The sequence below is a fragment of the Lissotriton vulgaris genome, chromosome 11, assembly GCF_964263255.1.
Source record: "Lissotriton vulgaris chromosome 11, aLisVul1.2, whole genome shotgun sequence".
NCBI lineage: Eukaryota > Metazoa > Chordata > Amphibia > Caudata > Salamandridae > Lissotriton > Lissotriton vulgaris.
In genome coordinates this window covers 24,947,695-24,972,969 of record NC_141699.1, presented here as the reverse complement: position 1 = coordinate 24,972,969, position 25,275 = coordinate 24,947,695, and the positions used below count along the sequence as shown (strand labels likewise).

The following is a 25,275-nucleotide window of genomic DNA, read 5'->3' as shown; positions in this document are numbered from 1 at the left end:
TGAATGGCACTTAGTTTGTGGTTGCAAAGGTGTTTTTTCAGTGTTTATATGTTTACGCTGGTGATGGCTATTTTCCTTTCTGTGGGGTTTTATCAGTTATTATAGGTTTAAACCTAAAACTAGATAGCCTACATATAAGTTAAAGAGAGTAAGGCTCAATATTGACCCCTGAGGTACACCCTTATCATTATCCAGGTAGCTGGAGGAGTAAGGTCATACTTGGACCTTTGAACGTCTGTTGGTTAGATAGCTTTTCATCCAGAGTAGCGCAGAGCCCTCGACACCAATCTCGGCAAGACGCTCTAAAAGAACGAGATGCGAGATGGTGTCGAAGGCTGCGGACAGATCGAGCAGGACCAATATGGCAGACTGTCCAGCGTCTAGAGTCATTCTAACATAGTCTACAATTTCGATCAAGGCAGTCTCGGCGCTATGTAATGCCCTGAATCCAGATTGGTAGGGGTCCAGAAATCTATTTGTCTCCAAGTAGGTTACAAGTTGTTTATCAGTGATTCCATGACTTTTCCGAATAGGGGCAGAAGAGAGATAGGGCGATAGTTTGAGAGTTGTTTAGGGTCGGCCGAAGGTTTCTTTAGGATTGGTCTTATAGTGGCCTCCTTCCAGTGCAAGGGAACAGAAGCATGGGATAAGGAGAGATTGAGGGTTTTCGTTAGAGCAGAAATCAAGGCAGGGGCAATTTTTAACAGGATTTGGAAGGAGGCTGGGTCCCCAGGAGATCCGGACTTGATTTTATGCAAAGTTAATTCTACGTCTGTTTCAGAGGCTGGAGAAAATTCACTGAGTACATTGGTTTGCTTTTTGGGGTCGCTATCGCTTTTGTTCATTGGAGGTGTGGTCTGAGGGGAAGAAGTCGGTTGGGGAAAGAGTTTGTGGATGTTATTGATTTTTTCATGGAAATACGATGATACAGAGTTAACCCAATCTTGTGATTCAATGGATGACTGTTGGCCTGCCGAGGGGTTAGTGAATTCTTTAACAATTGAATATAGCTCGCTCTGTTAGCTGCCTGGGTAATCCTGTTCCCTAGGTACTCTTTTTTGGCCATGGCAATTTCTTTCATATAGGACCTATGAGCTGTTTTGTAATGGAGCCTGTCAGTTAGGTCTTTGGTTCGCCGCCATTTCCTTTCTGCAATCCTGACAGAAAGTTTGATCTTTTCCAAGTTTGGAGTAAACCATGGAGAGATTTTGGTGAGGGGCCTGGATTCTCTTACTGGGGCAATAAGATCTAAGGTCGAGGAGATCGCGAGTTCCAGATCGATAGCTGCTTCATTAGGATCGGTAGTATTAGTGATGACAGGGACAGAGAAGTGTGTGGTGAAGGAGTTCAGATTTATCTTATTCCAGGGTCTGCTCATTTTTGAGCCGTCTTCTTTCATTACTGTGATACCAGAAGGCCTGCCAGAGAGCCAGGTACAACTTGTGGGCAGACACACAAATCCGTCCCTTGAGCATACAATAAATAAAAAAAATTACATTCTCGCTCATTCCACACAAACTTAATGTTACCTTGGTCTGTGGTTTGTTAAGTGATGTTGGTAATGGAAAATATCATGCCTTTAAATATCATAAAGTACTGCAGCTTGTGCGGAGGCTCTCCAGCAAACCTATCACCAGAGGTGTTTGTCGACTGTTACTGTGCAACTCACCCAACAAAACTGAGGACTTGTTTAATGAGAAGACTCAAGATTAGGCATGGGATGGAAAAAGACTTGCATGGGCTGGGGAGGAAAGGAGAGGGGCCTCCAAGACCGAGCAAGAGAAGCGGAGAGCCCACCTGGGCAATGCGAGAAGAGTGTCACCTTCAGTATCAGGTGAAGAGAGAAAATGCAAGAGCCCTGGAGGGACTACCGTGAAAAGGCGAGAACCTTCCAAGGGCTGGAGAGAAAAGGGCGGCGAGAGCCCTCCACCAGTGATCAAGAGATCATGTCTACTGGGGGGAGGTGAAAGACAGAGAGAGCTCTCTGAGTTTGGGTGAGGGCGGGGATCACTCTGCATGGGCACGTGATGAAGTGAGCGCACTCCAGAGACAGGCAAGAAAACTGGAGAGCCCTCAAGAGGAAGATGAGAAACAGAGACCCTTCCAAGGGCTGGCAAGAGCCCTTGAGCCTGGACGAGAGACAAAGGGCCCGATTTAGATCTTTGTGGACAGGTTACCCTGTTACAACGGTGGCGGATATCCCATCGGCCAAAATACAAATCCCAGAGGGATATAATGAGATTTATATATCGGCAGACGTGATATCCGTCAACACACCCATCAAGATCTAAATCAGGCCCAAAGTCTCGTGGGGCTAGTGAAAGAGTGCGAGCGAGAGCAGAGAGCATCCTACGGGGGCAGGTGATTGGCCGAGAGCCATCCAGCGACAAGTGAGGCAAAGAGAGCGTCCTCTGGAGTGGATGAGAGAGAGTCCTCTGGGGCCAAATTAGATGAGTGCTCTTTGGGAGATGGGGACAAAAGGAGGGCAGGTAAAAAAGGCAACAGGTTTCCAGGGGCAGGAGAGTCATATACTACAAAGAAGTTTCCAAAAACTGAAGACAGGAACATGTTACCGCTGAAATCTTTAGATTAAGGGCCACTCATGAGGACAGATAGTGGCAAATGACTCCTAGTTAGTTTCGGCTCCGAGAAATGTTCACTAGGGAGGTAACCGATTGTAGAGAGTGATCCTTTCAAAAGCAGGCAGGTTCAATCTTGAAAGGAGAAACCTCCTGGACAATACAAAGCCAGGAAAGAATGTAGGGGTTGGGAATACTCGCATGGCAGAGAGAGAGACAATATCCAAAACAGCTTCAGGTACAACGAGGAGGCTTGAAGAAAGAGTGGTGAAGTGTTGATCTCTTCATTTTGAACTTTTATGGTAGTTAGTACGAGTTTAACAGCACATTTACTAGCAAAATAACACTGATATTGTTTGTGGCAAATCTGCTTTAAAATACACCTTTTGCCCAACTGCAGATGAGAAAAGAAATCTGTAAATGGATAAAAACCTAAAAAATGAAAACGAGATGAATTGAAGACCCCTGAAACAGAACTAAGAGACCATCTCGTCAAGAGTTGCCTCCAAACATCTTTGAGAAAGTAAAAAAGCTAGGACAAGGCCACAATCCTCTCCACCAGGCCTCTGATGTGGACTCGTTGCTAACGTATGTCAATTTTCAAACCTCCTTCATTGGGAGATCTCCCTTATATTCTAATCCAACAGAGGGGAGTTTACTCGACTCATGGTAATATCAAACCCAGACTACTGCCACATCCTTAGTACTGGACTTCCCAAGAGGCTTATAGACAGATAACCGCGCAGAATCAAGCGCCCAGACTAAGGTGGTTATTTAGTGTTTAGTGGAGCCACCATAGTAGACGATCATCCCCCCACCCACCCACCACGGCGGCTCCTCTAAACGCACTGTAAGGTTTTTGAGCAATCACCACGTTTCAAGCAGCCATTTAGCAAACATTTTTCTTTTTCATAAAACAAAAACAACCAAACAGGAGTTTGCTATTGAAAATATTTCAAAAACGAATACCCCAACACCTGGGGAGTTTTCTCCCAGGAAGTTTGGGGTGGCGGGCGATTTATTTTTATTTTATGTTTGGGACTGCTAAACTTTTTCCTGGCAGCCCAGAGCAGGAAACTAAGTAGTGACTCCACAAACGAAAACATGATTGATTACTCGCTCTATTCAGATTCTAAGTCAACAGTTTGGTAGGCAAGGTACTCTGTTCGCCAAACTCTAAACGAATGCCTAAGTTTAATTCGCAGGGAATGAGACCATTTGAAACAGGTGTTGAAATCATGGCACAGAATGAAATTCTAAATTCTGCACATATAAAACCTCCAAACAGAGGCTACAATGAGGTTTCAAATGGATAAGACACAGAAGATAGTACCTGGGCGTCGATGGATCTAAACTCTTGCTCCTACCACACTTTCACCAAAGGACCCCTACTGATCAGCAAAGCACTAACACCATTGTGAATGCCTCCATCGACTCAGCCACATTCCAAGACACCTGGAAACATGCCCCAGTCACACCCTTCCTCAAGAAACAGTCTACTGGTCCATCCATAGTTTTCCAACTACAAGCCCATCTCCCTCCTAAAATACCCAACAAAGGTCTTAGACCAATCAGACAACCGACACCTCACCGACCACCAGCTCATCGATGCCACGCAGTACGTATTAAGGCCCAACCACAGTACAGAAACAGCACTCATCACCGCCAAAGACACCCTTTGCATGATCCTTGACAGAGGAGACAGGGCAGCCCTCATTCTCCTGGACCTCTCTGCAGCATTTGACATAGTGTCATATCTCATCCTCAAGCACCCACACAAAATCAGAAGAAAAAAATACAACTTACCAGCCGCATCGTGGCTGCCGAAACTGCGTTCTTCTGCTTCTTCTTCGCTACAGGCAGAGGCCCCCAGACTAACCTGTGCCCAATCCGGACATCTCATTGTATGGGAAGACACACAGACCGAGGTGAGAAAAATGGTTTAGGTAATCAGGGGACTGAGGAGGCGAGACAAAAGTGAACTGGGAAGTAATTGAATTGAGACTAATGTTAGCTGGAAGGAAGGGTGGCGATTAGGGCCGTGAAAGGGAGGGGCCCATGTAAATGGAAGAGGCGCAGAGTGCGTGTGAATGGGAGGGGCGAACGTGAATGGAAGAGGTACAGGAGTGCGAGTGAATGGGAGAGGCGCATTTGAATTAGAGAGGCATGTGAACGGAAGAGATACAAAAGTGCTAGAGAATGGGAGAGGCGGGTTTGAATGGGAGAGGTGCACATGAATGGAAGAGGTACAGAAGTGCGAGTGAATGAGAGAGGCGCACGTGAATGTAAGGTACAGAAGTGCGAGTGAATGGGAGAGGCGCACGTGAACGGAAGAGGTACAGAAGTGCGAGTGAATGGGAGAGGCGCGAGTGATTTGGAGAGGCCCACGTGAATGGAAGAGGTACAGAAGTGCGAGTGAATGGGAGAGGCGCAAGTGAACAGAAGAGGTACAGAAGTGCGAGTGAATGGGAGAGGCGCGTTTGAATGGGAGAGGCTCACGTGCATGGAAGAGGTACAGAAGTGCGAGTGAATGGGAGAGGCGGATTTGAATGGGAGAAGCGCACGTGAATGGAAGAGGTACAGAAGTGCGAGTGAATGGGAGAGGCGCGTTTGAATGGGAGAGGGGCACGTGAACGGAAGAGGTACAGAAGTGCAAGTGAATGGGAGAGGCGCGTTTGAATGGGAGAATCGAACGTGAATAGAAGAGGTACAGAAGTGCGAGTGAATGGGAGAAGTGCGAGTGAATGGAAGAGGTACAGAAGTGCGAGTGAATGGGAGAGGCACGTTTGAATTGGAGAGGCGCACGTGAATGGAAGAGGTACAAAAGTGCGAGTGAATGGGAGAGGCGCGAGTGAATGGGAGAGGCGCGAGTGAATAGGAGAGGCGCGAGTGAATAGGAGAGGCGCGAGTGAATGGGAGAGGCGCGAGTGAATGGGAGAGGCGCGTGTGAATGGAAGAGGCACACGTGAATGGAAGAGGCACACGTGAATGGAAGAGGCACACGTGAATGGAAGAGGCACACGTGAATGGAAGAGGCACAGAAGTGCGAGTGAATGGGAGAGGCGCCTTTGAATGGGAGAGGTACACGTGAACGGAAGAGGTACAGAAGTGCAAGTGAATGGGAGAGGCGCGTTTGATTGGGAGAGGCACACGTGAATGGAAGAGGTACAGAAGTGCGAGTGAATCGGAGAGGCGCGTTTGAATGGGAAAGGCACACGTGAACGGAAGAGGTACAGAAGTGAAAGTGAATGGGAGAGGCGCGTTTGAATGGGAGAGGCGCACGCGAATGGAAGAGGTACAGAAGTGCGAGTGAATGGGAGAGGCGCGTTTGAATGGGAGAGGCCCACATGAACGGAAGAGGTACAGAAGTGCGAGTGAATGGGAGAGGCGCGTTTGAATGGGAGTGGCCCACATGAACGGAAGAGGTACAGAAGTGCGAGTGAATGGGAGAAGTACAAGTGAATGGGAGAGGCGCGTTTGAATGGGAAAGGCACACGTGAACGGAAGAGGTACAGAAGTGCAAGTGAATGGGAGAGGCGCGTTTGAATGGGAGAGGCGCACGAGAATGGAAGAGGTACAGAAGTGCGAGTGAATGGGAGAGGCGTGTTTGAATGGGAGAGGGGCACGTGAACGGAAGAGGTACAGAAGTGCAAGTGAATGGGAGAAGTGCGAGTGAATGGAAGAGGTACAGAAGTGCGAGTGAATGGGAGAGGCGCGTTTGAATGGGAAAGGCACACGTGAACGGAAGAGGTACAGAAGTGCAAGTGAATGGGAGAGGCGCGTTTGAATGGGAGAGGCGCACGAGAATGGAAGAGGTACAGAAGTGCGAGTGAATGGGAGAGGCGTGTTTGAATGGGAGAGGGGCACGTGAACGGAAGAGGTACAGAAGTGCAAGTGAATGGGAGAAGTGCGAGTGAATGGAAGAGGTACAGAAGTGCAAGTGAATCGGAGAGGCCCGTTTGAATGGGAGAGGCACACGTGAATGGAAGAGGTACAGAAGTGCGAGTGAATGGGAGAGGCGCGCTTGAATGGGAGAGCACACGTGAATGGAAGAGGTACAGAAGTGCGAGTGAACGGGAGAGGCGCGTTTGAATGGGAAAGGCACACGTGAACGGAAGAGGTACAGAAGTGAAAGTGAATGGGAGAGGCGCGTTTGAATGGGAGAGGCGCACGCGAATGGAAGAGGTACAGAAGTGCGAGTGAATGGGAGAGGCGCGTTTGAATGGGAGAGGCCCACATGAACGGAAGAGGTACAGAAGTGCGAGTGAATGGGAGAGGCGCGTTTGAATGGGAGAGGCCCACATGAACGGAAGAGGTACAGAAGTGCGAGTGAATGGGAGAAGTACAAGTGAATGGGAGAGGCGCGTTTGAATGGGAAAGGCACACGTGAACGGAAGAGGTACAGAAGTGCAAGTGAATGGGAGAGGCGCGTTTGAATGGGAGAGGCGCACGAGAATGGAAGAAGTACAGAAGTGCGAGTGAATGGGAGAGGCGTGTTTGAATGGGAGAGGGGCACGTGAACGGAAGAGGTACAGAAGTGCAAGTGAATGGGAGAAGTGCGAGTGAATGGAAGAGGTACAGAAGTGCGAGTGAATGGGAGAGGCGCGTTTGAATGGGAAAGGCACACGTGAACGGAAGAGGTACAGAAGTGCAAGTGAATGGGAGAGGCGCGTTTGAAAGGGAGAGGCGCACGAGAATGGAAGAGGTACAGAAGTGCGAGTGAATGGGAGAGGCGTGTTTGAATGGGAGAGGGGCACGTGAACGGAAGAGGTACAGAAGTGCAAGTGAATGGGAGAAGTGCGAGTGAATGGAAGAGGTACAGAAGTGCGAGTGAATGGGAGAGGCGCGTTTGAATGGGAGAGGCGCACGTGAATGGAAGAGGTACAGAAGTGCGAGTGAATGGGAGAGGCGCGTTTGAATGGGAGAGGCGCACGCGAATGGAAGAAGCACGGGAGTATGTGAATGGAAGAGGTGCAGAAGTGCGTGTGAACGGGGAGGAGTGCGTGGATGGGAGAGGCACAGTGTTGCGTGTGGATGGGAGAGGTGCACGTGAAAGGGAGGTGCACGTGAATGGGGGGCAGCATGCTAGAGGGACACCAGGAGCCGGGGGTGTGGGAGACCCCGAGTGAGTCTAGGGATAGAGGACAGCTGTGCAGCACAGCAGACAGCGTCCGTGAATGGGCGGCGGAGTCTGGGGCACACATGGGCGCATAATCGGGCATTTAATTCCCACGAGTGCCTGGACAAGGAGTAACAAGGTGCCTCGAGCGGGGGCCTCTAGCAGAGGGTCCCTTCCCGCCATCCATCCTCGTGCGGGCGTCTCTCCTCCAATCCGGTTAACTAAACCCAGCAGTGATCTGCTGCCTCTGACCGAGGCTAAAGCGGGAATGAGGGGCGCCTCTTCCCATCGGGAGCAGGCTAGGATAGGAGCGGCTCCTATTGAAACGCAGCTTCCGCCACAAAGCTCGCTTCCTGCCTGTGGTCTCACGGAGGGCACTCGTTCATTCATCGTTTGCAGACAAGCTGCTCTTGATATCTGGGGCTGCAGGGCTCCTCTGCAAGGGAGGGGGCGAGGATCACACGTTCAGTCACTACAGTTCCACAACAGACTCTTTCTTAGACTGAGGGTTCGGCCATCTATTCTCGATGCAGACTTTAGGTGCAGGGTAACAGGAGGGGCAGAACCTGGGGTTGTGCACTCTGCTTCTAAGAGCAGTCCAGGCAGCCGGCAGAGACCCATCGCTGCCCTCTTTGGGGCATTAGAGAGGACAGTCTCAGGCTTCTGACTGCCTGGGCCAGCCCTGACCTTAGGTGTGGCCTCTGAGACAGCTCGCCGCCAGACTATTGTTTACTCAGAGAATGCACATAGGTACAGGGGCTTTGGGTCACGGCTTCATCTATTGGTCTGTTAAACTGTCGCTCACACTTTGCTTCCGCCCTCCACAGCACACGGCATGTGGCAATGGTCAGCGCACTTCACCCACTGGCTCCCGTCACCTCTGGAGTGACTGCACAAAGTCTGCGCAAATCATTCACATCCCTCTTAATACAGCTCTTTTCTCTTCTGTGACAAAGCTTGTATAAAATGCTATATTCCACTACATATACACACTCCAGGTTAGATGGTAAGTTAGTGTTCATCTCCTTTTAAAGTGACTGTTATAAAGTGTTTTAAGTGGCACTAACATTGCAGCTCCCTACAGTTTGTGTGGTTGTTTAGGACTTTCTTCTCGTGTCCCTCACAAACAACAATAATAAAATGCGTAGGACAACTCAAAGGCTTTTTGGATACAATGCATTACTTGTAAACATTTTACAATTTTTCTATTCCAAATATATGGTGCCCATGTTTAGATGGCAAGGTATTTATTTTTGCAGCATATGTTTACAATGTTTTTTAAATTAACATTTGCACCAGTTTGGCATGCCCACACCTTTTGACTTTGCTAAGGCTTATTCCCTATGTTCAGGTTTCCTGCGTTAAGTCATTCTTGGCAGTGCAGCTGCCTTAAAGACCTACGTTACAAATTCTTTAAAATATAGATAAGTAGACTTTAGCTCCACTCAGACGAGTATCTCTCTCATCACGCTATCAGCTGTTTGGTGTATTATTCCGCGCCTCTGGAGTTCGTATATTGAAATGCATCACAAAGTTTCATGTCTCAAGAGAACACTGACATCACCACATATTTAATTATTTATTTCACAGATGAATTGTATATAGACAGCAATTGTTTTTTTCCCCACTGCAGCAGGCTGTTTTTTAATGGCTGTCTCAGAACTCAACATGCAAGCCAAGCCTGTTGGCTTTGCCAATGCTTGCTTTTTTAGCAGAGTTTGTGGGGTCATTTCTCTCTAGGGCCACACACCACGTACTTCGTCAGGCCCCGCTCAGCTCCACAAAGCATCTGAGTGGGTCCTCCTGATCTGAAGAGCCCCCACACAGCCTTTAAACTCCCACTGCACTCACCGTGCAACAAATCTAGACCAAGTCTGGGGTCCGATCACCCACAATCCACAAAGCAGCAGACATTCATCTTCTGGATATGGTAAATGACTTTGGCGGAATCCACTGAAGGACTATGGGGAGGTTAGCTTTGCCGTGCCCTGTAGTGCTCCTGTTTAAGCAGTATGTCAGTATTCACGTCTACCAAGATCATGAAGCATAAAGGTTTGCAAATCCAACCATAGTTGGGGTAGCACAGCAGAGCTGGAGATAGAGACAGAGACCGTGACGACGCATCCTTTTTACACCCGAATTGCAGATTAAATAGTTTTTTTGATTTTAAATTAGTACATTTACCATCTATGCACAATGAGCTCACTGTTTTAATGAGAGCGGTGTCGGTTTGTATTAAACCTGGTCATCGATCACATTTCTTGATCCAGTAAATCTTCTAATATTGAAATTCAAGAAAACAAGAAAGAACCAGAGGAATATTTACAAATCTTTACAAATTGTTCAGGTAATCATTGGACTACAAGCACGCACAGGCAGCGGGAGGAGGGCGGGAGAAGCAAGCACAGGGAGCGGGAGGAGGGCGGTGGAAGCAAGCACAGGCAGCGGGAGGAGGGCGGTGGAAGCAAGCACAGGCAGCGGGAGGAGGGTGGTGGAAACAAGCACAGGCAGCGGGAGGAGGGCGGTGGAAGCAAGCACAGGCAGCGGGAGGAGGGTGGTGGAAGCAAGCACAGGCAGCGGGAGGAGGGTGGTGGAAGCAAGCACAGGCAGCGGGAGGAGGGTGGTGGAAACAAGCACAGGCAGCGGGAGGAGGGTGGTGGAAACAAGCACAGGCAGCGGGAGGAGGGTGGTGGAAGCAAGCACAGGCAGCGGGAGGAGGGTGGTGGAAGCAAGCACAGGCAGCGGGAGGAGGGTGGTGGAAACAAGCACAGGCAGCGGGAGGAGGGTGGTGGAAACAAGCACAGGCAGCGGGAGGAGGGTGGTGGAAGCAAGCACAGGCAGCAGGAGGAGGGTGGTGGAAGCAAGCACAGGCAGCGGGAGGAGGGTGGGGGAAGCAAGCACAGGCAGTGGGAGGAGGGTGGGGGTAGCAAGCACAGGCAGCGGGAGGAGGGTGGGGGAAGCACGCACAGGCAGCGGGAGGAGGGCGGGAGAAGCAAGCACAGGCAGCGGGAGGAGGGTGGGGGAAGCACGCACAGGCAGCGGGAGGAGGGCGGGAGAAGCAAGCACAGGTGAAACAAAGCATCCTTGAATTCAGACCATAAAGGGACCATGAAAAAATGGATACCCCTTCATAATGATCCCCCTTTGCAGTAGCCGACCGTGGGAGTATGATGGTGTAAGAGCAAGGAAATAAGCATTTAATGTTTGGAGGCAACACCGACATAGGCTGAGTGGAAGAGAAAAGGTTTTAAAAATCTCAGAAACTTCAAAAGCGTATCAAGTTGCAAAGCATGCCCAGAGCTACCACTTTGGAAGATTGCTGGAAGCATCAATGCAGGCACTTCCAAGTGCCTTGGTAGTATGTTGACCCAAGCACTTGGTGGGAAGACTCCAAAGTGGGTGCAGAGAGTTTTGTGGACATTGCATAGAATTCTGAAAGGGATCCTGTACAGTATCACTGGAGAATGGCGAATGGAGATTTGAAGCATTGGCAGGTGGTGAAACATACAGAGGCACATAATTTAATTTTGAAATAAAGTGGGGATCATTGTCAAACACAGAACCCCTCTACCATAGTTTTGGGTCTGGTTGTGGGATAGAACCGGCGAGCCAGGCCAGGAGGAAGGTAGGGCCCAGGAGTCTACTGAATCATGTTCATACTTTGTCAGTTAAGTTTCACGTACTGTTGGGTGTTAGTCAAATAACTGGCTGTTTGGAGCTCCTCTCCAGGGCCCTTATTCAGTCTCATATACATCGAAGTATCATCAACTTGCATGTGGCAGTTGACACTGGGAAATTTGAGCTCTAACAACTCAGAATCTTTCTGATGCAAATTAGTCTGAGATGGGTCTACATTTGCAAACAGTCTTCAGTTCAGCACTGTTATTTGTGGTAAGGGGTATGATGGCAATTATCAAGAAATCCATTCGGAAAATGAGAGGATGATGTGTGACCAGGCTGTGTGGAGAGGTTGATGCATCTGTTTCACTGACATTAGCAGGGCTGATACTTTCAGAGAGGAAACGCTCTTACTAAGTTTAGATTCGTTAACAGTGCTGTATATACTGAAAGGTGGCATGCAAAGCAGTAGAGTAGTTGGCAGCTTTAGATGCTGCTTTGTTAGCTCTGAGAGTAGAGACTGTGCGATTTAAGACGAACATGAGGTTAGGGAGACCAACTCAGACATGATTATGTCAGGTAATCCCTAACTTTGTTTGGTCTATAATTTTTAGGTTTTGGTAGGAAATTCTCATTCCATGCTTATTCCCATTGATTTTTTGTTACTTTAGAAGACACATGTAGGAATTTCTTCCGCCAACGTCTCAACAGGGTCTAGAAATCTTGCATTAAGAAGACAAAAAATACGTTATTCCAAATGAATCCTCATCTATTGCAATTTCAAGAACATTTCTAGGTTTCTTAGGGAATTCCACGACCCGGATTGTACAGAGCCAAAAATTTCACATCTTAAGCTTTCTCCATAACAGATCACCTTGAGCTGGAGGCAAGGTTGCTGGAACGCCACCTCTGGAACAAGACGTCCACCATCCAACCACTGAGACCAAGGTTAAGAAGTATACCCAAACCGGCAAACATCAGCCCATTCTTCCTTTAGGCAACAACTGGCATCCCCAAATTACTTACTATCTGGTCAAGAGTAGTTAACTCCCATGCTCGCCTTCCGACCTCTGTCCAATCCAAACCTTCCAGAACATCCCACTTCCAATGGCTGTCGCATTCCAGCTACCACCAGCAATAACAACTATTATCAGGGTAGATACTCCTATGAACCTCACCAAGAAAATAATCGAGATGCAACCGATCCAATCTTCAATGGTTCACTCTCTGCAAAACTCATTGAAAAAGCACTGTTCATTCAGATCTGTGACTTCTTAGAAAAAAACAATATGATTTCACACCACAAAATTAGATTTTAGCCACCCTGTGAAAGGGACTGAATTAGCTTGGATCTCTAACTAGAGTAGCTGGAAGACCACAGTAAACAGAGATGCCACACATCCACAAGCGAACAAGAGTGCAGCACTAGACACAATCCACAACCTATCTTTTCTAGCAGAGCTACTGAAAATGGGCATCTGCCTTCTTTATGGGTTCTCCTCCTACCTCCCCAACAGATCCAGCGACAGGTCACTGCCTTTTTCACCACAACACCTCATGACACCATCATCGCACGATTACTAAGCTCCTACCTCTCCGACAAATCTAGCATCATGTGCCTGCCCCTTTCACTATGCCACTTCAAGACTTGATCATAAGATTACTCGCCTCCTACCTCCCCAACAGTTTCAGCGTCATGTCACTGCCCCTTTCACCATGTCACCTTAAGCCTTGATCAGAACAAGAGTACTCTGCTCCTACCTCCCTGACAGGTCCAGCCAGCATCATGTCACTGCCCCTTTCACCATGCCACCTCAAGACACAATCATAACAAGATTACTCAGCTCCTACCTCAGTCCACTATCTTGTCAAGTCTGTCAGTCTATGATGCTACAAGAGGAATTCCTTTATCATTTTTTAGGTCTCGCCTAGGGCAGCGCGCATGCACTGCTCTAGGAGATTACCTCTTGAAATCACTCCAGCTTCTAAGCAAACTCGCGTGTGTGGCTTTTTTTTGGCACACATTGCGTGTGGCTTTCAAAAATGAAAGCACAGAATTGGCCAAAGGCGGGTGCATCTACCACCTTTCCCAGTAAATGTTCCCTCCCACGGCCTACAGCTGTCGGGAGCTAGCAGTGGCGAGCAGGGGGCCATCTGTTCTGGGTCATATTACAAAGCTTTCGCGGCTGCGTGGGCGCGCTTGTTATTCATTTATCTACGTGACTTTGAACGAAGGGGTGAAAATCACCACCTGAAAGAGGGACCAGATAGATGCTTCCAAAATCACTCACTATAATGTGACGACAGCGAAAAACTGAACATTTTTTGTAAAACAGGAATGTATATTTAGATGAACAGGCAGCCGACTAGAAGAAAGGACTCCGTACAACCTCCTCGAATTATCATTAATACCAAAATGGAGTGCTCGTGTTTCAAGCAAGGCCTCTGTGCCCCGGAGAGAGGGTCACAATAATGCTAGCCACATAAGAGTGCGCTGATCTCCTTCCTCTGCAATCCGCCGGCTGCGCTTTTTGTGGTTACGCACATAACATACCAAGTTCTATTTTGGTTTCTTACTATTGCAAATAGAATGCAGCTGAAACACAACGTGCACTTCCGCAAGACTGTTTACGGTATTTGTGAAGTGACAACCGAAAATCAGCTGAATGGCCGATGTTACTTCAAAAGACAACTTCCTGTGGCAGCCGATATTACACACGAAATGTACTTTTTACTAACTATACATAGTGCGTATGGAACGCAGCTGAATGACTTCAAGTAATTTGAAAGGACTCCCGTTTCGGTCATGACATACCCTGCACCTAGGATAACGCTGGCAGGCTTCCAGTACTCTCAGACAGTGCACACGCTGCTGGGCTTCCAGTGCTCTCAGACAGTGCACATGAGTTCACTTGTTAGCACTGCGTAGTGTCCATTGTTTGTAGCTGCGGCTACCGATATTTAAGACGCCTTCATGGCCGCAGACAGTACATACACATATTGTACAGGGACTGGAACAAAAAGGCTTCATGTAAGTGCACTTTTTGCATTTAAATGCAGAGTGACGCAGTTGCTGGGCTTTCTGCGACTGTGTATAGTGCATACAATAAACATTCTTATTACGTAGCTCAAGTGTTAAGAAAAGGTACCTGAAATGGCACATACCTGTATGCGATGTATGTGTCCGCTGGCACGGAGTACAGTTGTGCCTTTTAGGTGTGCATAATATCAGACATGTAGGTTGCATTTAATGTTTGTCCTGTACTGTGTATCTTTGTGACGGAACACAGCACAGGTGTGCCAGTGCAGATGATGGGCATCCTTGCCCTTTCAGTGTAGAATGCACTTTTATTTTTTTAAATGTGGGGGACGGATTTCGCCCCTCCCCCACCGCATGCCTGGCAATGGTTATTGATTTTAAAGCCTTTTTAAACGACCTTTCCCCAGGGAAATGTTTTATTAACAGTGTGTTATTGTTTTATTCAGTGTACTTTGTCGAAGGGGTGCAGGGCATCGAACAGCTTAGACTGTACCGGCGGCCCAGTGTATTTAGTAAATGAAACCAATCTCCAGGATAGTTTTTTTTCACGCTGCCTACTTTCAGAGACGCGAAAATGTGTCTCCCGTGGAGTGGGGGTCGGTGCCCCTCGTGCCCCAACAATCTTTGTTCCTATCTCCAGGCACCTACGTGTGCCCGGGGATACATGTTCAGAGCTGCCGAAATGGAGGGGTGTGTTCGAGCCCATCAGCTTATGGGGAACGAGACTTGAGGCAGTCTCGGACCCCTCCACGTCTCCCTTCCTGGAAAAGTCTTCAGCCGTGACAGTGGAGGGGTGGGGAAGGACGGTAGGGGTGCTCTTCCTGCCCCCAGCAGTCTCCATGGAGTTGAGGGATCCCTTCCTGCTTCTAGTTGTCCCTCGTGGCGGGCAGGCAGCTTCCTGCAGCACTTCCTGCTGCATGCCCTTCTTTGTAGGGTCACAATGTTTGCTACTCAGCTTCTATTGTTCCTGCTGGGGTCTCGCCTCCCTCCCCTTCTCACCGTGGCCTGGCTGCGGCTTATTTTTATTTACTTATTTAGTTGCCGCTGCCACAAGGCTGCACTCCAGCCTCTCATGAGCACTGAGTGTCTAGATTGGCCCCGTACCTACACGAGCGCAACATCCAATGGGCACGTGCTTGTATCGCCTAGAACACACACATATTATCCGCAATCAATATATATCACACACATCTATGTATTACATACGGACATATTTTTTTCTATATAGCGCAAACTCAACCTGAAGGTATTGGAGCGCTTTAAATGAGCACCATTTATATTACACAAGGACACATTAATTTTCTGTTAGGTGTGTGCCGGTGAAAAAGTGATTTGCCCAGAATCACAGGGTGTTGAGCCGAGGCTCGAACCTGGTTCTCTAGCCGTAAAGTTGACAGCTCTGGTCGCTAGGGCACTTCAACTCCTCTAATAAAGTTCCACGGCACTCATGCCTCACTACTACACATATACACGTATTATTATTTTAAAGAACGCAGCTGTATTCATTCGAAACACCTACATGTTAGCAGACAGCCTGAATAACCCTGCACACAGATGTATGTTCTCCAGTCTCCACAGACTCCATTGACACATGTCAATTGGAGAGAACATACATGACGCGCAAGATCATTTTACTTTTATCAAAAGGACAACACATAACATATTAACCACATTTGGCCACACATGCAAATTAGCATGTATTTTCTTGAAAATGAACATGACAATTTTCCCTAAGTGCTTGTTCATTTTACCCAACGGAGGCTTGCGTGTGTTAACAGGAAAGCGCTGAATTAATCACACTTGCACGTTCTTCACAATTACATGTTGGCCTCCCGTCCAGCTCGTTTTACCGCAGAATGTTTTGTTCCAGTACATACCCTTATATTACCCGTTAGACTTGTTTGTATTATCGGGACACGAGTGGCACAAGGATGTATGTAGATCGTTTGCTTCAGGTCGGAGCCGTGATTCTTCGTAAAACGTGCAAGAGCACCGGGAGAGGGATGTGCACCCTGTGCCTGCCCCCTGCAACTCTTTAAGATAGACGCTGAGTTTTCATGCGCGATTGTGCAGAATGCGGTCCCGCCTCATGCAGTAAACATCAGTGTGAAGTGAAAAGCCACTGACATACCATAAAACACCATCATAAGTGGTGATGCGAGTATACCAACATGTAAGATTATTTAATGAACCAAATAAAATGTTGTGGCAATGACATTAAAAGAATTACTTTAAAAAATATGTTCCTGCATGGGGTCCACGTCTTGGCTCGATACACGTGATATATAAATAGTAATTATCTTTAAGGTGAGATGAAAGAACAATAAATTATACGGGGGCTGAGCGAACGTTAAGACGCTGAACCGTTAATTTGAGCTAAAAGTGGTGTTTGGGCGGCCCCGTCGAATCTTCTCCACGGACAGCGCAGTGTAAACGGAGAGGCGGTTGAACCGAAAGTGAAAGCGCAGTCTGGGGTCCCGCTTTCCTCGTGTCCCCCGAGTGTCCGTTTCCACAATAAATAGGGCTGTTCAGTGGACACCCACGCCTGCACCTAATCCTTATACTACAATTTCTGTTAGAGAAGGAGCGCTCCGGGAATGTTGATGGAAGCACGGGGGAGGGGTGGGAGGAGCGGATACTTGTGTGCGCGCACAGGTGTTGTAATAAACACCTCACAAATGTATTACTAAAGTTAAAAGGATAATGTTCAGCTTTCTTTTACCACGGTATAGCAGCACTGATGTGAGGAAAACACCTTTACTGCCTCACAGAATCTATTTAACTATTACTGGGTTACACAGAGAAACCCATCTCTTAATAGGCACCAACGTATTACACTGGGTAGTCAGGGCGGCCTGATGTCACATTGAACCATTGACGCCCAACCACCGGATTAACAAACATTGGCATACCCAATAGGTCTCCCTTTTGGGACCTTATAGTATTTAGTTATACAGTACAATCAATATCCTTGGTGCAACAACATCAACTGTTGCATGGCTAAACACTTATAAGGTCCCAAAGGCGAGACCTATTGGCTATGCCAATGCTTGTTCTCTCTGGCTGCTCAGGAAGTGATTCCCTAGCAGCCTGAGCCTGTTACTTTCTAAAGAGTAATGACGATCAGTGAAAAGGGCACGCAGACGTCATTACACTAAAGTGAAAGTAAAATGTACTAATGGGCTTGTTTTCTTTTCAGATCTCAGGCCCATATCTCGGCCCCGAAGCACTGACTGGGGTGCGAGCGGTAACGTTGGAAAGGGGAGAATCTCCCTTTTCCAATGATATATCTGCATAGTAGATCCCTGCTTGGGGGTCGCCATAAGAGAGTGATCCCCAAACAGGGATCCACTCACTAGACCCCAGGGATTTTGGGGGAGCTGCTCCTTGTGCAAGGGATTGTGCATCCCCATATGATAACAGTTGTCTGCCCCCCTCACCCCCATCCCCGGGGATGGGGGTAATGATCCCACAAGACACCAGGGATTTTTTTTTTTTAAACACAAGGCAATGCCCCCAAAGAACAAAAGTTAGAGAATCTTACTACACCCCCCCCCCCGTCGAATGGGGTAATTACCCCTGATCTGCTCCTCCTCAGGAGGCAAAAGTCCACTAAACACCAGAGTGTATTTTTAACATAAATATAGGGGTGGTAGCTGCCCACTGCGCCCCAAAATGTGAGAGTATAGACTGGCAGAACATGTGTTATTACTAATTGGATTTTGCTGCATTTGTGCCTTCCAAATGTAAGCCAGTGTGTAGGAAAGAAGACATTTTGAAAAATACCCTCTTCATCATATGCTAGTACGGGTACCCACAACTTCAGAGATGTATAAGTAACCACTGCTCCTAAACTCCATACCTTGTGAACCATTTCTGAAATACATGCTATCCATTTTTCACCCTACATATTTCACCATATGAATTGGTCTACACTCTGTTCACAATGTTAAACTAAACTATTCTACGGTGCAGCTCAGTTTCTGCCACTGGGTACTTTGGGTTTTTAGAGAACTTTCAAACCCTCTATATCCCGCAACCAGAAAGGTCTAGCGGATGTAATGGCATATTGCTTTTATAAATCAGCTATTGTGACAAAAAGTTACAGAAGAAAACGTCACAAATGGCCATTTTGTCCCACTCATTTTCAGTATTTCTTTGTTTGAACAATTAGGTTTTTTGGGGAAAACCTTGAGGAATCCACACATATGACGACTTGCTAAATTCTGTTCTGGTCATATACGAGCAAGTTGCCCTGCTGTAATAGCATTACTAAACAGCCAGTCGCTACAGCTTGCATGCAGGACAAAATGTTTTTGCAACAAGTCAGCAAATTATTAAAGACTACATCAAACTCATTTGGCTGACTTCAGACCTATGTCTTGCGGCTGCCCCACTCCATCTCGCAAAGTGCAATCCCATAATTACTGTAAAAGAGGACCGCGAACATCTCGCACATAATGAACACAGATCCAATTATGCTCCATTCCCAACTTTGTTACACGACCCTGTACTCCTGCATATCATTTTCAATCTTGCGGCAGTCACAAATTACACTGTACAGGCTTTCAAATAATGTGAATGGAGGACAGGGGACTCTTGGTATGCACTTGCACATAGTTGTTTTTTCAACCAATTTTAGACACACAATGTTTTATTTTAAGATTAGTGCTTGAAAATTAAATTAGTTTTAGTAGGGCTGCTTTTAAAAGGGAAAAGGCCATTTTTGCACATGAAATGCTAGGGAATACTCTGCATATTTTGTACATTAATACGTCGTGTCTTGGTTTTCCGATGTAATATGTTTACCATCGTATTGTTTTAAAAAGGACAAACGCACTCAACACTTTGTAAATCAAACCCGTCTGGATGTATGCCAAATGGCACAGTGCACGCACTCAGAACCCTAAAGCCACGTAACTTAAAGCGTAAATGAGTAAGTTGTCATATATGGTGCATTTTATGCTAAAATTGTAATGTTTTAACTAACTACGCAATAAAGTTGTTTTAGTCACACTGGTTTCCACCGCAAATTGGAAGTAGGTTAGAGCATAAAAACAGGCAAAAAGGGCTACCTCTATGAAAAATGCCAAAACTGCAATATTTTTTTCCCCAGCTATCCATGTTCCTCAAAGCTGGGAGGATGGTGACTCAATCAAGCAATCATTCATATAGTGCGGCAACTCACCCCTTAGGGTGCACTTTTGGCTACTGCTGATCCTATCTCATTCATACAACTGGGACTTGAGGTCCCTTCTGAATTGCAGGAGCAATGCAGAGGTTTGTAGGTGTAAGGAAAGGGAGTTCCATGTCTTGGCGACAAGGTGAAAGAAGGATTATTTTCTGCTGTTGGTTCGGCCGAACTGGTGGGTCTCTGTGAGGGATCTGGAGGTGAACCTGTGGTGTCTGGTTGGTTCGTGGAAGGTCAGTCGTTTGTTGAGGTATGCTAGCCATTCGTTGTGTAGGCATGCGTCATCATCTTGAACTGGCATCTCCGTCTTTTCAGTATAGTTTCAGGCAGTTGAATTTCATCTATTCCGTGGCGACCATCATGCAGGAGTGAAAGTTAGCTCTGGAAGGGTCATCGAGATGATGAGCTGGGTGTTGTCAACGAAAGAGATTATGTTGAGTCCATGTGATCCGTCAGTGTGCCAGGGGAGTCATGTAGGTGTTGAAGAGGGTGAGGCTGAGTGATGACCCTTGGGGAACTCCACAAATCACTTTAGCACAGCAAACAGTTTGTTGATGCCATTTTTAGGGGGGAGGGGGAACTTATCTAGAGTCCTTTTTACCTATTTTTCCCCCAAACTTAAAATTTTGTTATATATGGTCTCTTTTCTCCATCCCCTCCTGGGGAGTCCACAAACCCTGGGTACTTTCAGAAACCGCAGGATGTTGGAAAAAGGACACAAATTTGGGGTGGACATGTTATGTGGAAAAAAAGTTATGGAGCACCAAGCGCGAACTAACCCAAATAGCCTAAACGGTGTTCAGTACGGGGGTGCACCAGTTAAGGGGTTAAGAAGCTACATGTGTATACGAATAAAATGAAAGGTCTGGGCAGTGATTTTTTCTCAGTGAATTTCTTTAACCATATACCACATTCAACTGCACACTCGTCAAACAGCACAACAGCTTTTCAACTCAAACAATACATTATACAGGCACTTTTTCCCTGTATTTCCGAATGGGATTAGATAGATAAATAAGATTAGACAGATAGGATAAGATTAGATAAAATAGTTTAGATAGGTACCTGGTAACCTGCACAGGAATGCCATGTGGGATGAGACCAAGCAGGAGATCCTCTTGTAATATACGCATGCTTCTCAAGGAAACAAATGTGGGCACTACAGAAGGCAAGTACATGTCTGTTTGTTTCATATCATATTGGTATCTGACCGCCATTGTCTGATATGAGCTAAACACCATGTACAGTATACCTACTGGGGTGTCCATGTTTGTTTCCTTGTGAATCATTTGAAAATATGCGTTCATATAAACATGGTAACAGAGCTAGGTTGAGGAATACATGACGATTTTAAAAAATCTTCTTAAATCTGATTACAAATCTAGCTAAAAGTTAAGAGAAAGTTTCAGATATATAAATGTAACAAGCACTGGTCATGCTACTAGGTCTGAATTTAATGTGTTGCTTCCTACACTATCACAGGCACAACTCACATTACCGTTGGCAGTGTATTTTACTTCTGGGAATAGGGGTTTGGAACAAAAAAAAAGTCCACCTCTCCGATGGAATATGGGCACAACCAAGAGTGCACGAGAAGATGAACAACGCATGTGAGAGGACATGTAGGGCTGAAGGCAAGAGCTCAGATGCCCAGGACAAGTGATAGCACCAAGCACAGTGTCTTAAAAGAAGATCCATTTGGTCCAACTTGGATTCAGTAGAAGTGCACTGAGTCAAATAAATAACAGTTGTGGATTAAGCATGTTGTACAATTTTAAGGCAACAGACACGATATTTAGGAAACATAAGTGAGGTGTTTTGCCATAATCCAAAACGGATGAGTTTGCTGCCTGGATTCCCAACACCTCTTCAAATCAGTGGCAGGGAAGAACTCTCTTAAGTTCTTTAAAAGGGAGTAACTTGCATCAGTGATCATGTTGACACCTGAGCAGAAGGTAAGTTCAGTGCTGAGTTTAACACCACCATTTTGTTCCACAGTAGAGGCAGTGGGTGGACAAAACGCATGTTACTAACAAACAGCTGCGCTCCTTCTATTAGATCTGAGCGCGGCATTTGACACAGTCTCCTATCTCATACTACTCTCACGCCTTAGCGAAGCTGGAATTGATGGCCTGGCTCACGAATGGATGCATGCATTCATGGCTAATAGACAATTCCAAATCAATTGCCCTCCTTTCAAATCAGCAGTTCGAGCACTCAGACATGGGGTGCCGCAGGGCTCAATTCTGAGCCCTACACTATTCAACCTGTACATGGCACCCCTGGCTAAGATAGTAGAGACATATGGGGTCGAGATAGTGTCATACGCGGATGACACCCAGCTAGTGGTGGCACTGTCTCGACTGCCCGAGGAAGCTTCAGCTAGCTTCTCGGCATGCCTCAGCGACCTAGCAAGATGGATGAATACCAACTGTCTATGCCTTAATGCAAATAAAACTGAGCTTCTTGTGCTAGGGAAGACTCCGTCCATCTGGTCGTCTGCATGATGGCCATCTGAACTTGGCGCCATACCAAAGCCCTCCAAGCAGGTGAAAAACCTAGGGGTCAGATTAGACTCTACTCTGTCCCTCGAACACCACACTAGAGGAATTGCAGGCAAATGCTACGGAATCCTTAAAACTCTATGCAAAACCCTGGATTCCCTCCCTGCAACTAATAGAAAAACTCTGATCCATGCTCTAGTAACACCCCATCTTGATTACAGCAACTCACTGTATATGGGCTTGAGCAAAAAAGGTCTTCAGCGTCTGCAATGTGTCCAAAACTCAGCTGCCCGACTGGCACTTAACCTATCTAGAAGGTCATCAGGGAAACGTGCCTTAGCCACCCTTCACTGGCTACCCATACTTGAGCGCATTACATTTAAAACAATGTGCACGACTCACCGCATTGCCCAAGGAAAAGGACCAATATACCTCCAAAAACTACTGACCAAGTATCAACCCAAGCGATTCTTAAGATCCCAAGGCTGTATGCTCTTTCAAGTGCCCAGAATTTACAATTAGCAAACAATGGAACGCACTACCCACTGAACTCAGAATGGAACCATCAGAAAAAAAATTCCGCCAAAAACTAAAAACATACTTGTTCCAGAAAGTATGAGCTCCTTCTTCTGCCCCCTTCAAATTTTCTCCCCCATCTTCCCAATATCAGCCCAGTCCATGTTCATAAAGCGCAGGGACACACTGTTTCCTAGTGTAACCTGGCCCTATATAAAAGGCTTCTATTATTATTATTATTATTATTATTATTATTATTATTATTACAGAGGTCCAGGTCTGAGATTGAATCCCTAAAAACAACACCTCAGTTTATCAGCATGCAATGTTACAGGGATAGTGGTCAGAAAACAAGTAATTGAAGCAAGACATTCCCGAATTAAGGAGGATGCCAGACTTACTGCCACCTTGTTGTACCAGGAATTAAATACCAATAGCCTAGATACAAATATAAAGACAAAATAATTTAAGACACATAAGGGGTTCCCAAAAATTGCACAATAATTCTTAATCTCCCTATTTAGTCTTAATACTTTGACAGAGAAAAAGAAAATGAGCTTTAACTCACTCACAACTAAACACTACAAACAAAATTACAACTGTGTGCAATGCAACTGAGGCCTCTCTGGCACCACCAAAAGGGGGGATCGAGGTCTGAAGGTCTATTACTGTTAACCCCCTTTACTAGCTCATAGCATAAAACCTGACCTCAGGGTACAGATGCAAAGCAATCCAAGACCAGGCCCAGACTGGCCATTGAGGGCACCGGGCAATTCCCCGGTGGGCCGCATGGTTGGGGGCCGGTTTTGGGCCCCTGGGGCCGTTTTTGTTACAGGGGCGTTATTATGCAAAAACGGCCCTGTAACAAAAACGGCCGAAAACCGGCCCTGTCACAGAGCGCGGTCGCACCTCTCCCCCCTCTCCTCCCGGAGGGGGAGGGGGGGGGCGGCCGAGCACTTTGCCAGGGCCGGTTCTGGTTCCCAGTCCGGCCCTGTCCAAGACGGACTCGAGAGGAAACTAAAAACTGAACAATGTACAAGAATAACACACAATAAATCAATGTCTAACCAAACTACATTTTATACAAAAAAATTACAAAAATGTACGAGATTATAGGTGGCATTACAAAATGGGATTCCTAATTTAGGTCCTTCACAGATTAAACAGGGTATAAATCATTTATCCCAAAAAATGTCACAGGAGGCAATTTATCCTGCAAATGTAGTCTGCTCCTGTTATCTATGGAGTACCATGGGGCAATGTATATGCATCATTAGACTTTAATTATAAAAAACAGACGTTCCACTATTCCCATTCCTTGTACTCATAATGTTATGCCGCCCCCTTGTAATACCCTTCCTTCATATAGTCAATCCTGTTTCCCATACCCCCATTTTTCCCGGAACCCATCACATTCTTCTGAATATCCATGCCCTGCAATCTGCCTGCGTTCTCAGCCGGTGTTTCCCTCTGATGCATTCCAGAACTCCCCCGTTGCTCCTACTTGCATTCCCAGGCCCCGTTATTCCCACCACACCTTCTATTCCCAGCAAACCCTGTCCTGGCCCGTTCTTCCAGGGCTCCCGTTATTCCCGGCCCCCCTCCGTCATTCCCTGCCCCCGCCCCTTTGCTCCCGTTATTCTCAGCTCCCCCCGACTCACCGCCGACAGCTCTGCCAGCCGGTCCCTCATGCCCGAGCCGGCTCCGGTACGGTCCGCGGGGTGAAGCGTGCTGCCGCCGTGCCTCCTGCCCCGGCTCCCGTTACTCGCAGCCTCCTAGGCCCGCCCCGGTGCCACGGCAACCACTGAGGCAACGGCGCGCTCCGCGCATGCGCAGCCCCGCCCGGCCGCAGGGCCGACCGCGGCATTCCAAGCTCCTCACGGCGCTGCGGGGCTGGACGCGGGGAGGGGCCAGGGGAAGAGAGGCGGGGCCAAGCCCTTGAGGGGTGGAGCTAGAGCGAAGAGCTACATATAGGAGAGGCGGGGCCAGGCTGAGGAGGGGCGGGGCTAGACAAAGGAGCCAGCAATAGGAAGGCGGGACCAGGTTTCGAAGGGGCGGGGCTAAAAAGAGAGGAGCATGGAGAGGAGAGGCGGGACCATGCAGATGAGCGGCGGGCTAGAAGTAGGTGGCATGGGAAGGAGAGGCGGGGCTAGAGAGAGAGAGAGATGGGAGAGGCTGCAAGGGAGGCAGATAAGGGGCGGGGTTAGAGGGAGAGGCGGTGCCAGTCAGAGCAGGGGTGGCGCTAAAGAGCATGGGCGGGGTCAGAAAGTAAACAGGCGGAGCTGGAGCGCAGTACGGTCAGGCAGGGTGCCGGCCCAGAGATGAGAGAGTACCCTAAAAGAGAGGACGAGCCAGGCTCAGGAGGGGCGGGGCTAGAGTTCATGGGGCGGGACCAGTTGGCGCGTAGGCGGGGCCAGGGAACGAGTCATGAAGTTTAGACGGACGAAGGAGAGGTCGGAGGCATGTACTATGGGGCGGAGCCAGAGAGCAGGAGGCGGACCAAAACAGAAGGGCGGGACTGTGAACTCAGGTGGGACGTGCGAGACGGACTGCGCGAGCCACGTGAACTAGAAAGGCGGGCCTATGGGAACGTGCCTGGGCGGGGCTAAGTAAGTCCCAAGCACCCATTGGGAGACCTCTATCGGCCCAGGGCGAAAGAGAGGCTTGGATCGCAAGCTTTACTTTTTCATCACAATGGAAAAGGGACT

General features: G+C 47.6%; 1 protein-coding gene across 2 annotated transcripts in view; it reads right to left on the bottom strand.

The window, feature by feature from the left end:
• STX2 (syntaxin 2) overlaps positions 1-24,399 on the bottom strand; it is a 336,184-nt gene extending 311,785 nt beyond the window's left edge. For both annotated transcript variants that reach the window (XM_086942665.1, XM_086942666.1), the window contains exon 1: positions 24,229-24,399. In XM_086942665.1, coding sequence (XP_086798791.1) covers positions 24,229-24,258 — 30 coding nt within the window. In that variant the 5' untranslated portion in view covers positions 24,259-24,399. The remainder of the gene's footprint in view (positions 1-24,228) is intronic.
• Positions 24,400-25,275: the final 876 nt, after the last annotated feature.